Source organism: Cephus cinctus, unplaced genomic scaffold (assembly GCF_000341935.2).
Source record: "Cephus cinctus unplaced genomic scaffold, Ccin1 Ccin1_scaffold3082, whole genome shotgun sequence".
Taxonomy (NCBI): domain Eukaryota; kingdom Metazoa; phylum Arthropoda; class Insecta; order Hymenoptera; family Cephidae; genus Cephus; species Cephus cinctus.
Window position 1 is genome coordinate 238,733 of NW_014334457.1, and position 14,257 is coordinate 252,989.

At 44.9% G+C, this 14,257-nt stretch overlaps 1 protein-coding gene and 1 long non-coding RNA gene across 4 annotated transcripts in view; one reads left to right on the forward strand and one right to left on the reverse strand.

Moving 5' to 3' along the window:
- Window positions 1-4,726: 4,726 nt before the first annotated feature.
- LOC107274405 (UPF0489 protein C5orf22 homolog) overlaps window positions 4,727-14,257 on the reverse strand; it is a 265,028-nt gene continuing 255,497 nt past the window's right edge. For all 3 annotated transcript variants that reach the window (XM_025091660.1, XM_025091658.1, XM_015753516.2), the window contains 2 exons: window positions 5,952-6,170; window positions 4,727-4,935 (listed from right to left, as the gene is read on the reverse strand). In XM_025091660.1, the coding sequence (XP_024947428.1) occupies window positions 4,806-4,935; window positions 5,952-6,170 (349 nt within the window). In that variant the 3' untranslated portion in view covers window positions 4,727-4,805. The remainder of the gene's footprint in view (window positions 4,936-5,951; window positions 6,171-14,257) is intronic.
- Window positions 12,147-14,257, forward strand: part of LOC107274406 — a 12,325-nt gene continuing 10,214 nt past the window's right edge. Inside the window, exon 1 of the long non-coding RNA XR_001539442.2 lies at window positions 12,147-12,266. This is a non-coding gene — a long non-coding RNA (uncharacterized LOC107274406). The remainder of the gene's footprint in view (window positions 12,267-14,257) is intronic.

Sequence of the window (14,257 nt, forward strand, 5' to 3'; positions counted from 1 at the left end):
CCCATCCGACCCAGCCAACCACCCCATGAAACCCTCATCCTCTTCATTTTCTACCCTATATTTGGTACCGCCTCGCTGACTGCGCCTTGGATTTGACCTGAGCATCGTTCTCGTTTGACTCGCTATACGTATTCCGGCCTATACGTAAATTCTATCTTCTCTCGACTCCCTCACCCCCTTTCCACCATTTATCTTTATTCTATAAATTATATATATATATTTTCTTGAGAACGAATTTTCACCCCTCTATCTCCTCCTTTCGACAGACTGACTCGTGAGTGAATCAAATCTTTCGATTTATCTAAAGCCCGTTCGAATCCCCCGGATTCCAGGAGCGTTTCGGTGGTGCAGCCAACCCAGCTCCAGTCTCGAGAAGTATTACTTTGGAATTACTCGTCATTTCTTTTTCCCATGCTATTCGGTCGTCCCGTTGCCCCTTTTCTGGTTAGTCGGTACATGGCCTTCACCTCTTGCAAGGATGTGCCGAGGTGCACCGAGTTTATCTTAAAAAAAATATTGCGTGGATGCGCGAACGCGTATTAAAGGAACAGGGTCAGAACGAGGAGGAATATATTATGGTCCTTTTTTCTTTTCGAAAGGGGGTCGAAGTCATTTTGCTGTGTCTTCCTTTCCGTTTTCCCCCCGTTTTTTTTTTCTTCTCCACGCGGGAATATCGATTCGCAATGGCAGCGAGCATATAAATAAGATGAGTTTTCCTGCGTGCACACGCGTCACTACCCACGCCACGTTTTCCCGTTTGGAACACCCCAACCATCCCCCTCTGGCTTCGCCCCCACGCGGGATGGCTGCCTTGCTGGCTGGCATTTACGTCACGGCAGGGGGCTTACTCTGAAACTCGAGGGGGGTTGGCATGGGTGGGTTGACGGGAATGGGGATAGGGGGGGGGGAGGGGGTGCGCGAGTGAGCGAGCACGAGAGAGATGGCCAGGACGAAGGATGGAGATTATCCTGGGGAAGTTTTTGGCTGGGGTAAACTTTCTGCGTACGAACGAAACATCTCCCTCAAAAACCAACCCTCCCAACCACCCACCGACTTCTTCCTATATGCGGCATATCGATTCTAACGTGCCTCGAGACTTCGTACTTGTGTAACACCTTTAGAATGCTCTGGATACAACCAGATCCTATTTCTTTACACCAGGTCGATAATGGCGGCTGTGATAAAAGCTTTTTTTTTATCTTTTTCCGTGTACATAGGCTGTAAACATGATTTCAGTTGGATATAATTTCACGGGGAAAATTCCAGTCTCTTTTTTTTGACTATATGGATTATTGACTTTTTTATATATCGTGATTGGATTTTTAAACGATAAACTCTTTTATTGAAAAATCATGAGGAAGGACTCGTTTAACTTCACCTGCAATTAGTGTTGATGTAAATTTGACGAATTGAACATATTGGTCACTCGGTTACAGGGTATGCTACGTTTCAGATTGAATTTGATCCTATATGGGAATTGAATACTCTAAGGCATTGATGCATCTTTTCAGGAGCGTATATGCACTAGTAAAGTTTGAGGTAGTCGATTCGGTTTTTTGAAATTGAACTGTCGATTAATTGACATCGAGCAAATTTAAATTCTGATAATATGATTAGAGTGAAAAAATTCATAGAAAATTTAAAATCCGTGTGACAATTACATTAATAAAATGTTAAAGTCAAACTGTACGACAATCAACCATCTTTTTAACAGAATATTATGTTTCTATTGTATTTCACGTAATAGCAGCAGAGACATCTTAATATGCTGAAGCATGAAAGAAAGGGAGCTCGATCGAGTCCAGTTCGCGTGGCTGGTCTGAAGTTCGTCTGGGAATACCCGTGCCGAGCATAATGTTCCTAATGAATCCTCAAACTCAGATTAAAACTTTGAAATTGTCGGCAGCAGTCGGCAAGCGCGACACTCGATTCCGTAACAATGCAAACTTCGTTCCTAAGGGACGCTCCACTCATAGGAGGAAAGGAATTGGGGATGGCGTAAGGAGAGTCCTCGAGTCAACTAGGAGTTCCAGAACAAATTATCGAATCTTGGGACACTCGATATCCGGTCACGTTGAGTAATTGGCAAGACTGCAATTTGACTTGTGAAAACAAGATGGCGACGTAGATCGCCAGAAAATTGAATAAAATTCGATACGATTGGCACCGTTTATTTATTCGTTTGTTTTGACTTTCTGCCTTAAAATGTTGTCTACCCGAGTAGATATTCTTTTTTCTCGAATTTTTCAGACTTTCGAGAGCAACCAGTGCCGGGATGAAAGTTAGGGGTTGAAAGTGAAAGAGAGGCGAGCGCACAAGAGGGAAAGAACCAACGAGCCCGCATCTAGGGATTGCTTCCCCTCTATAGACGTTGCAAAAGCCAAAGGGGGTGGTGGTGGGCGTTGGTTGGCGGGGGAGAGACCGAGGGTGGGATTGTGTATTCAAGATAAACCACCCCATCGGCCTGTCACGTGTGCACCGACCATTTTGCTGAAACATAATGTAACTCGAAACGATGTTAAAATATGGCGCAAGGGACGGGGAGTTACACGAGCTGCGTGTATTAAATATGGGACGTAGATGTGACGGTCTTACACGAACTGGTGAAACCTGATGACTTGGGTCTTTAAAAGAAAAAAAAGATTGCACCATTATATCTTCATTAAGACAATCAGAGACTAAGGGATTCCAAATTCCTTCAAATTGGCGTCCCTCTATAAGGGTGTCGTTCCTCAAAAGTATCTTCAACAGTTATCAAATGTCTTCAGACATTTCAAATCTATTCAAGATACGGCATCCCAAGACTAGACTCTTTTATTACTAATCATTATACTATTCCGAAGCAATGATTAGAGTTCTAAACACCCCATCAAAGAATTCAAGAGGAATTTATGTTACTCATTTTATCCTACGTGAAGATTCATTGTATGAATTTAACTTCAGTTATAAATTCGGTAATTGGCTCATTATCAATTGAACGTCACATCACACACAAGGATCACCTGGCGCACGATTGAAAATTGTTCTTTGTAAATATAAAGTGAATCCAAGAAGCGAGCGGTCACTCATGTCGTGAGGTACTGACCACTCGCAGATGCATCCGCTGAACGGGATGCATTCACCCACACAATCCTATGATCACACACGGTAGGACGTATGCACCGACGTAGGTCGTTGTAGCTGGAGGTGGATAGGGAGGTGCTCGTAGGTGGGGCATGTTTCAGCGGAATTCGATAGAGCGAGAAAAGGTATAGAGAACCGTGATGACAATACGCACCTGCTGGCGGGTAAGGCTTCAAAGATGAGTGAAGCGAGTGAGAGTAAGATAAGTTACGTAAGATTGGACTAGGGTAGTTCGCGTTTAAGAAAATTCGTACTGAATCCTCGAGCAGCCCGGTAAAGACTAGCTGACCTAACCCCTTCGTTGCGTTGGAATAATTCTCGTTTTTGTCGACGCCCCACCTTCGGGCCCCTTGACAAAAGGGGCCCGTATAAATACAAATAGCGCGTTTGAACAATGCCACATGGCTGGTAGAGGTGTGCGTCGTTTATTCGTTCTTTTGCTCTCACTCTCTATCCGTCCCTTCAATCTCCACCTATGCCGTTGTCTCTGGATAGAGTCCCCCTCCAATCTCCCACCAGTCTACCTTCAGGGCCCTATCCTCGTGACGAAATCTAAAAGCGGGACCTGGTATGGGACTTCGCGGCATAATTGGCTTTGCGCATCGCATTAGCCTGCGATTTGCATACCCACCTCGAGATCTCGTTCGTCACGCTCAACCCGATTTCGCGGGCTAAACTGATCGCCCGGAATTTTTGAGCCTCAGACCCTCTTGGGTTGCCATTTGAATACACAGAGGATCAGTGAAACGTCGTTGCTCACATGAACTTTGGCATTTGGAAGCTCGATACGAGACAGTGATATTCCGATTTAGGTACACTTGTAAATTTTGGGCCCTACCTTGGGCCCCTTTGCCGGGAACTTTGAAATTAATTCTAAAAGACGAATCGGAACTTGAGGTATCTGTGTATATTAGGAGGATGTGAACCTAGTGGAGTATACTAATATGGGTCCTGTCCATCCGGGGCCAGTCGAATGCGGGCCCGACGATAAAAAGTTCATCCTTAAATTTTTTGCTAGCGCTCGCCCGCCGGTTCGTTTGTTTATAAGCGTGGAAAGGAAGTATGAAAGGTGGAATGAGAGGCGCGTCGCGACGCTCAACGTCCCTCAGAGTCCCTTGTAATAAAAGGAGTATGAGTCCCAAATTGAGAGGGTGTATTTCAGAGGACCAAATATCAAGTGGCAGTAGAGAAAGAGTCCACGAGGAGAATAGCTGAGACCTGTGGGAATTGGGCCTCGACCGTATGCAAATAGTAAGGCTGATGTATATGGGGCTGGCGAAAAAAATGCCAACATTCACATCGGCGCAGCATTGTGCCAGGCTAACCCACAATGGGCCAGTGGCACGAATCTTATGTAAATCGGCCCGTAAGTTTTGAGATCAAAGGATTCTCATGTTTAACCTCACACTCCCTTCCTTATTCTCCGCTTCCTCCTCATCCTCGTCATCTGGATTCTACCTGCTGATGCCTAGACCCCTACTCAACTGTACTGTAGATGCTGTTTATACTTAATTCACAAAGTGGAAGATAGGGAAGATGGTCACTTTTAGGTCAGACTCTTATCTCTTTGTGTCGCTGTAGCGAGAGCTAAGATACGATTACATTAAATTGTAAATGCATTTATTTATCATTGCGAGAGTACATATAAATGGAAATGGCACGATATCTACTATCCAGATATTTTATTCATCTTCTTTTTCTTGATACGCTAGCCTGATGTCCACCGATTCTATGCGTTCCTTGAGTTCATCCAGAACACCCAATTGAATTTGTTCAACATCCTCCTTTGGGCAATAATCATCCTCGGTGGATCTAAAAAATAAATAAATTTCTCATAAACAAAAAAAAAACAGGAAATAAGGTTAAACAAAAAAATATTAATTTCAAATCCATATTAAAGATTTTGGAGTCATTTATGCCTGGGTCTTCATCATCACTGCTAAACTCACTCACTAAACGAAGTGCTAAGCCCATCCGGAGGCGACATCCGGCGGAGCTTCCTCGTCTATTCCGGAACCAGAGGGAGGACTGGGGATGAGGGTGGAATCGATTTTTTTAACAGTTTTTATCAGCCACGACGGTAGATGGCGCCACGTTGACCTTTCACTAACAAAGAACTATCCTGGACGTTAGACTCGTGCGTAAAAGACTTATCATGAGTTTCATCAGCGCTTCCTTTTCATTTCTATCAACTTGCTGGCCATTTTATTTAATTTCATATAAACTGAAAAAAGTTTGGGATTTTGAAAATGTTTTTTTTTCTAAATCGATCACTTTTTTTTATAAAAGAGAAGTCTCAAAAATTTCTTCATACATAGTCTAGAATACCATGGACTTTTTATGTCAGGGAATGAGAACCCAATCGGCGTTTACCGCGACATCTGTCGCACAACGGCAGAAGCTTAGCTAGGGGAAGTTTTGTTCACCCCTCACGCTCTAAAATCCCCCTCAGCAGTAAGGGTGGGGCTTTTAGCGGTGTCCCATCGCCCATGAACCCACCCCTTGGTCCAACCCTCCTTTTTTTTCTTACCACCCCTCAAGGCATATGATCTCCGCCCCTTGCGACATCTCTGACAATTCCCACGAACTATGCACAGCTCAAATCATTTTCCACATTCCTTATTAATAAAATACACGTCACGTGACAGATTTCATATTTGCAACGAATAACTCCCCAGTTCAATAATTTCTCATTTACTAATTGAAACGTATAACCACCAAACAAAACATTTCTAACGTATTCTAATTTTTAACCTAATCGGCGATCAACCATAGTCAAAATAACACTATAATATTCGATCACAATTCATTATTTATTCCTGGCTCACCTGGCTACAGTAACGATTGTCGGAGGTGCCGGAAGTGCTGCCAGGAAGGATCGAAAAGTGCCAGTGATCAATCGATCAAGATCATTGGGCGTGGTCACGTGATGAGGTAGATCAGTATCATCCCTCGTGCAGCCAGCGTCGTGCACGATGCTCCAATCGATTTCAGAGTCCTTATAAACTGCCGTGACTTCACGATGGACCCTGGCGACTGCCTCGTATCTAAAACACGTACAAAGATAACCGCCAATGAGATCTTAGTATCATAAGAACGTTCGACGAATAAGATTAGCGAACTAGTGTGATCAGGATCCGATCGTACGATCGTCCCTTTTCCTTATAAAGAAAAAAGTGCAAGTATATTGCCGAGCTTTACGGGACTTTGATAAACGTCAGGAAGTTTAATGGCGGCGATAACGCCGCGCGGAGCGCAAAACTTCTGAAGGATTTCCTGATGGCACGCGACGTTTGCCAAGTTTGCAGTGCGGTTACTTGGGCCTCATATAATAATTCCAGCCCGGCGCGGCGTTATCCGACTGGTCGATGTCCTTCGTCTCTTCTTTTCTTTTTCGAAACTGAGTTCATTTACCAGAATGCCGTCGTGCCAGAGAGTCGCCGTTTTACATGGGACTGTACCCGAGTATACAGTGTGAGGCGAAGAACGTGAAATTCAGCTAAGTTGCTCTGGGGACGGTTGGGTCCAGTAAGCCCTTGGGATACGAGGCTCGTGAGACGGTGATCCGGTGCGAAGTTTTGGGCCCGGTGGTGCGCGTGCAGGAAAGCACGTCGGGTCTTTATCGCGATTAATCGAAGGATTCGTGTCCGAGCTGGGCCAGCTGGCCCATTTTGTCTTCACTAACGTGTTAACTGGTCGGGGCTCTCGCGCTGAATATTAATTATTCTCTCGCGAGGCCCACCTGCCCTCCTTCGGGACAGGAATTATATCCTGGCAGTTGCGCGGGTAGGTTCAATTAACGGGTTCCGTTATTCTGCTTGAAACGAGAAAGAGTAAAAAAGGAAGTATTTAAGCGACTTTCCTCTTCTCGTTTTCTTACCCCCTATCTCTCTCTCCTTTTCTCTCTTTCCGTCTTTTTTATCCTTTCCTCGCCTTCCTCTTACTTACAGGACACAACTACAGTTACACGCATTCTATGAGTCTCCAGACCATCTTGAGCGCCTATACCAGCGACACTGATCCCTGTAATTTGTTCTGCCCCTTTAAAGACCTTACAAGGGCCCACCACCGAATTACTGGTTATCTGGGACTTGGGTCTTGTCCCAGTGAACCCTACCTCAAATTTCCCTACCTCAAACGCCTGTGCTTCTGTCTTTGTCTCTTTTTTATTTAACTGTATACAACGCATCTTCGCTCCTGCTGATGCGCACTCACAGACCAAGGACACCGGACACTCTATCGGTCCCAAACTAACGAAACATGCGTGACATTTGGCTGGCAGCGGCGTTTGACTCCCGACATAGGGGGTAGGACAAAAAAGTTTGAAGTAAGAGAAGAGTAGGATTGAGGGGAAAAAAAACCTAGAATCAAACCGACCAAGTCCCACGGTTATGCGGACATTATCTAAGTCTGATGGGAGTGGATCCGATCTAACGTGTCAGGAACAATAAGGCCCCGAACCGTTAGTATATTTTTTGAACCATTTTTTTTCTTCTCAACCCCTTCGAAAAAGACAATCGAATCGGAAGTTCAAGCAGTAACAGACATTACGTAAAATAAGGGCCCCGGGTCCAACAAGGGTGCAGAACAGCCCCGGGTGGGGTGGTGGGGGCCCAAAACTAAACTTGGCAAATAAGCGAGCGGCGATGGGCACGAACAATGGCCGGAATCGATGAAAAAACAGAAGGGGACCTCATTACCAGGGAGGGAGTTGGGGAGGGAGAGACCCCCCATTTCCTCTCTGAGGCCCAGTATACTTCTCGATAAGGGGACCCCGTATGCAAATGACGTTCAACTATACGAGTATGCAAGACAGAGCACGAGCGAGTGGGTCTTTCAACAGAAAAGAAAAAAAAAATGGCTCCGCATACATATATAGGTGTGCGAATAATACCTTGCCTCGCAGGGATGCTGGATAGGACGTCTATGTGCCAAGGGGTATAGTATAATGTAACGTAATCAGATGATCAATTATTAAGGCCCCGGCAAAAAACAACGAGGGTTGACAGTCTTCGGGGTTGATCCCGACGTGGATCTACATCAAGGGGAATATTATGTGCCTACGTGCGTTTGCGTTAAAGTTTTACGTTACGTTATGGCGTTTCTATCTGTCGGCATTGCCGCGCTTATATACATATATAATATACGTCTGTATATATATATGCATATATACAGTATGCGCGATCTTGTAGATTTTCACCTCGCGATGCGCACGCATCGTTGCATCATGACCATGAAAAAATTCTTCCACGTGGTAATCGGGCGCATAATCGGATGCATATTAAAAATGGTAACACGAGACACGGGATGCATTATACTATGAGCGGCAAACACTGAATGAAAGTAGCGAGCTTGATTTCTGGCCACGCTTCGTTCTTCTAGCTAACGTGATAGACAATATGGCAGATGTTATCGATATAGGAACGCTCTGAATGGATCGCAGGATACGTGTCACGAATTTACATATGCAAATGTTACAACAAGGTTTTACATTACTGAAATTTCATACTTTGTCTTTTACTCTTTTGGTTGTGCAATTTTAATTTTTTATTTGAAAAATTTAATTTAAATCGCGACACGCTCGCCAATTTAATTGAATTCAGGGAAATTGAGTTAAGTTTCGTGAAAAAGTTTTTATTCGAAATCGCATTTACGTTTCGAGGACAAGTGAACTAAAGTGAAAGGTAGAGGAGATCGTATTTCAAAAAAGAAAAAAGTGAATTGCTACCCCGTGAGCCTTTTTGAATGGCGTCTATGCGTTATTGATGTTCCATTAGTTGGTGTCGTTTACTCAAAAGAGTAGGATATTACCTGTCGCACGGCACGTGCCATTCAAGAAAAATGGATGGTTTCCATGGGGCACAGGTATATAACAGGCTAAAAGGCAGGTATCGAAACTCTAGGGGTGGTTTGGCCCAATCAATAGATATTCATCCCCATCGAACCGTCAAACCATTGACGAATCGGTGCATTCACACAGATGCACCCTGCTATGCAGGTTGCACTGTGCACTGCACCGTGGTCGATGACTTAATCGTATCGGTTTGCCCTTTTCTACAGGGTTTTTCATTTCAATTTTATTCGGCCTCTTTAAACCTGTCCCTCGTTGGTTTCCATCAATCCACCCTTAACTACGGGCCCATTGAAACCATGATAGCTGCACTATTAAAAATCTTTCTAAAGATAAATTTTTTTTTACAGTATACCAAAACCTGTTATTTTTAGGGTTGGTATTAGATTGCGAGGGAAATTAATTCATAATTACGGATTAAGGCGAATTTTAACTTAGTATACCGACTGGACGTGTTTTCAAGGTTGGGAAACCAGTGCGGGACCGGTTCGCCGTGAAATATTTCACAAACGAGACATAACCTCAATCTCGCCGAGGAACCCCAAGGTATCTCACAGTCTGGTAAATACGGTTAATTGATAAATATTAATCCGAGTCAAAGCAATGCCGGGGGTTGGTTTCTCCGGAGTAGTACCACGCTAAGGGTGAGAATATACCTACAGGGTTGAATTGTCCCGCTGCGTCAGATTTGCATGCGCCACCGTCGACTTAATTAGGTTACGCAGAAAACGGTCTCGCAGTTCACACACTTCATTAGTAATTCCTGAAGGGGCTGTTTGTCGCACAAGGTGTAGCCGCCTATTTCTGGACGACGGCAAGGGGTGACTTACTTTGGATATTAGTAATCTACCAATGGCATTCGTAGGATTTTTTTTTAATTTTATAACAATCATTCACCCCTATTGAGCCACCACGGAGCGTCACTGTATTACATACAGACTGTAATTCCGGTTTCGTCTTCCCCGCTTCCCATTGTAGATGACTGGTATTCACGAAGTTCAGTTATTTTTTTTAGACGGCAGCACCGGGGTAACGCAAGTAAGACGAGTAACGTCGCGGTTTAGGACGGATGCTTTAACAAGTCGAAGCGAAGGTCTGGCATCGCAGGAAAGATGCCGCAGGCCCCGACGATGCACGGACAATAAGCGAAGCCCTCTTATTGTACCTCAGGTCGGTAGCGTTGTACTACGTTGTATCGCGCTGTATCGCATTGTATGCCATTGTATAGTGTACGGGCATGTGTAATGGGGCCCGTAGCAGCGCTCTAATTATGACGCCTCGCGCACTTCAGTCACGCAGCGCGAGGGAAGAACAAGGACTCCGGCAGTGCTGCCAACTCATACTGCCGGTACTGTGTCTGCTTGTCGCTGTTGGTGCCGCAGGAGAAAATAAAAGGAAACCTGAAATAATCAGTGTACAGTTCTCGGAGGGCGACCTATGCAAATGTAGTCTAACCCCCAGGAACACTTCTGGACCTAGATCAGCTGTCTTAAAGGACTTCTGCAAAGTTTCTCGAAGACTGCCTCCACTTTTTTTTTCGTCCCTTTGTTCTCTCTTGTCACAGCTGCCTATGCTAATTCGTAAATTCACGAGTGAGCATTCGTTAAACCGGTATCCTCAATTTTTTTTTCACCCCCACTGACAGCTCACGTCCTGGGAATGAGATCGCTTGGGACCACTGTGAACTTGTACCTCAGCATAGTAGGCCTCGTATTAAGCCGCGATGAAGTCTGTATCAGGGGCCAAGTTGTTAATAGGTATATTATCAAAAGTGTCCTTGGTGAATTGGTAATACTCGTGGTTACTGATAAGATCCTGAAGCCTTTATAATGCCCAGGACTTGGGGTGAGGGTATCCCCTAATGAGATAATTAGTCAGCGGTGAGACGCGAGAATGACTCGAAGGATCAGAAATAAATTAGTGCAATTAGGATCCTTCTGCCGGTGGAACGACAGAGGGTGGTTTGGTGATTCCAGCGTTTAATGCTTTTTAGCCTTCGACGAAGGGGTTGCCTCCCCAAAGACCCTTTTTCGTCTGCTTCTTATCCTTTTGAGGGATTTCCCACCAGGCGGCACTATCGGCTCCCTGATTAACCGCCAACCGTCTTCAATTATATTACTGCTACTCGCTTATTATCGATCTGCAGAATTGACTCGATTTGTCCAATTAAATTATCCTTAACCGAAATTACTATTGAGTTCCTTGTCGCCCCAGGATGTGCTCTTTTAATATGCTAAATACCTTAGACGTCCTGCAGGTTCCAGAGGGATATGCGTGTCACTATAGGGAGAACAAGAAGCATTATAGAATTAGGTCTTACCCTTTCGTGAAACGTTCTTGCTGTTTCTCGACGCCTTCCAGATTGGGCCTTAAGAGGGGCCTTATATGCTAGCCGTATACCGGATCCTTCCCTATATAATTAGCGAAGCGATTCGCGCACCGATAAATAGGCCCGAATTACATCGAGTCTAGACTGGGCCCTGAATGGATGGCCCAGTCTTCTTTTGAAGATGCACGTACGCCATTGTATTTATTTTGGGCCATGTCCCACGTGATCTCGCATATTCATACAAACGGCATTTCATTCACTCACGTTCACCTACCCAAAGTACGGGATTAGTCTTCCGCTTGTGATTTCTATTCAGTGATGAATCTAATACAGACCCGGGCGTGAGTATGCGAATGAATATTTCTGACGGCTAGGTCCTATCCGATACGACGAAGTTTTTATTTGTATGGACACAATCTGGAAGACCAAGGCAAGTTCCCAAGACGTTTCTGATCAGGAAGAGGGAGTTGAAGAAAAAAAAAAAGGAAAGAGATACCGAAACATCGCATCACTTAAGAGAAAGTAAAAGTACGCGAGAAAAAGGCTAATGCGGATGCTGTATCGAGTTTCTGTAGCCGGAATAAGGGCAGGGAGTAATTTAAATTGGGTCCACATGTAAATGAGATGGATCCCCTGCGTCCGGCCCTGGGACCTTAAGGCGGCTGCTACATAGGACCCATTACGCGAACCGGCCCCGGAACGAGAAAAAACGACACATTGTCTGATGCGATATATGTATGTATGCGGATAGGGTCGCGCCGTGGGACTAGAACAAAGCGGACCGATAAAAACTGGGCATGAATCCGGGCCCCGCCTGCCAACCCGGAGTAGGGGTCCTGCTCCAGCACTCGCTGCTCCTGAGAACCAGTACCATTCTCATAACACGTTTCACTCTTGGTTATTCCGTCACGGAGTTTTCAGAGACTGTCAGCCAGTTGGTGCTCAACTGGTTTTCGGTGACTGGTGAGTTGTGACAAGTTTCATCTTCATGTACCCTGTGTTCTCTTATCATCCAAACTGAACATTTTACGAAGTATAAAGGAACTAGTGAAACTTTACCATTTCGAATTTGCCGCCATTATAACTATATTCTGAAACGCCTGTTTAGACTGAAAGTTTTAGAAGCTCCATCTACTTAATTTAAATATGTCGGCCGTCTTGTAACGTTTAATCACATTTCTTCTGATTCACTAGATCTTGATTATCTGAAAGTCTCGTCGGTGCATCTTGTAAGTGAAACCATAAACTGATTCGCGTGCCGCTCATAGTATGTAAATTGATGCACCTTGTTCTAGTCTGATCAGGACGATGTATACGAGATCTCATCACAGCTCGCAGTAGCTTAAACTTGTATATCTACAATTCGGTAGCGCCACTCGTATCCCACGGTTCTCGCGTTTTGATGTTCAGGATGAAACTGGATTTCCTTCCTTTCACTCTTTAGAATTCCAACCTCCTTCTCCACCTCCATCCATCCCCATCCAAAGTATTTGCATGAGTGTTCGTCCATAGTCCGGCCAACCGAAAGGACCAGTTCTGCCTGAGCTCGTGACCAGTTAACCCGTTCCTCGTGACTCTCTACCCGAAGTTCCTCCAACTTCAGGAACAGTTGGTTCAGAGTATTCAATGAGTTAATTGGCTGTTGTAATAAGACGATAGAAGTTTAGGTATACATACCTATGAGGTCCGGAATAGTTCATGAGCTTACGATTGGTCAACCAGTTGTTGTGATTTGAATTAAAAGTTGGTTTACTGTCGATCAATTGACCTGCCTCGCAGTTGAGTCTCAAAAACTAGTGAAAACTGTTCGACGTCTGGCGATTCGGTAACCAGTTGTTAAAATTTTGTACTCGATGCTCTTACAACTTTGGGATCAGTTCCACGTGCACCGGGGAGCCGCTAGCTGGTTCACGGAGTTCAACGCATGAAGTTGATAGATTGAACTGTGCACGTGACCAATTAGCTGGTTCACGTAACTTTACCTGGTTTTTCAGCCTCGGATCAGACCTTGTTGATGTTTCCATTGATTAAGTGGTTTTCGCAATCGAATCGAACTTCAGACTTCTTTAAGAGCTTGAAGTTTTATCTAGATCAGTGATACATAAATCATCAGTGAGATATGACGAACAATGACAAGACATAAACCAATCGTTAATTCGCAATAGTGCCTATATAGCAAAATGTGTATGATACAATTAAACAAAATCCAAATTGCGAGTTTTTCGTCGTATAAAAAAAAAATTCCCTAGCGCTTCAAGATGGCCGACGTCCCCCATTCGGCAATGGCCGTACTTGCACGGGGGTGTGCAACTCTCTCCCCCATAGCACACGCACACTTTTCCAACTGTATTCTCACCCCCTCATCTCTACTACCCTCTTTCTCATACTCTCAACCCCTCTTTCACGGAGTAAAAGACTCGACATGGGGTGGCCGTAGTGGGCTGCCTTTCCGCGTGCCGGATAAGGTGTCTACCGCGGCTTTCGAACGGCCGCCGATCAATACGATCCGCCGAAAAAAATACCGGGCCTACTTTTGCCTCGCGTGAACTCGGAACCCGAGTCTCGCCAGCCCTGACGTGTGCTCGCGTCCCAAGCTATATGTACAAACCATTAGCAACAAACTTCCCGACTGCGCGAACTTCGGCAAGATACACATCGCGGGCCCGGCCGATTTATCGTGCATATTTCCAAGGGACGTTGGAAAAGGAGGAATGGGGAGGGGCGGGGGGGAAGGGAAAAGAGAAAATAATGATTACTGATAATTGCACAAGAATACATACAGCGGCATAGACTTTCTCGTATGGATCGGTTAGGTATAAGCAAGGTGAGGTTAGGGAAATGAGAGGGTCGAGGAGAATGATGAAAAAGCTTCCTTGCGTCACTGTCAGCCACTACACCCCTACTTTCTCCCGCATCTTCCCGGGCTTACCCCGTACTTATTCCCGTAACGCCCC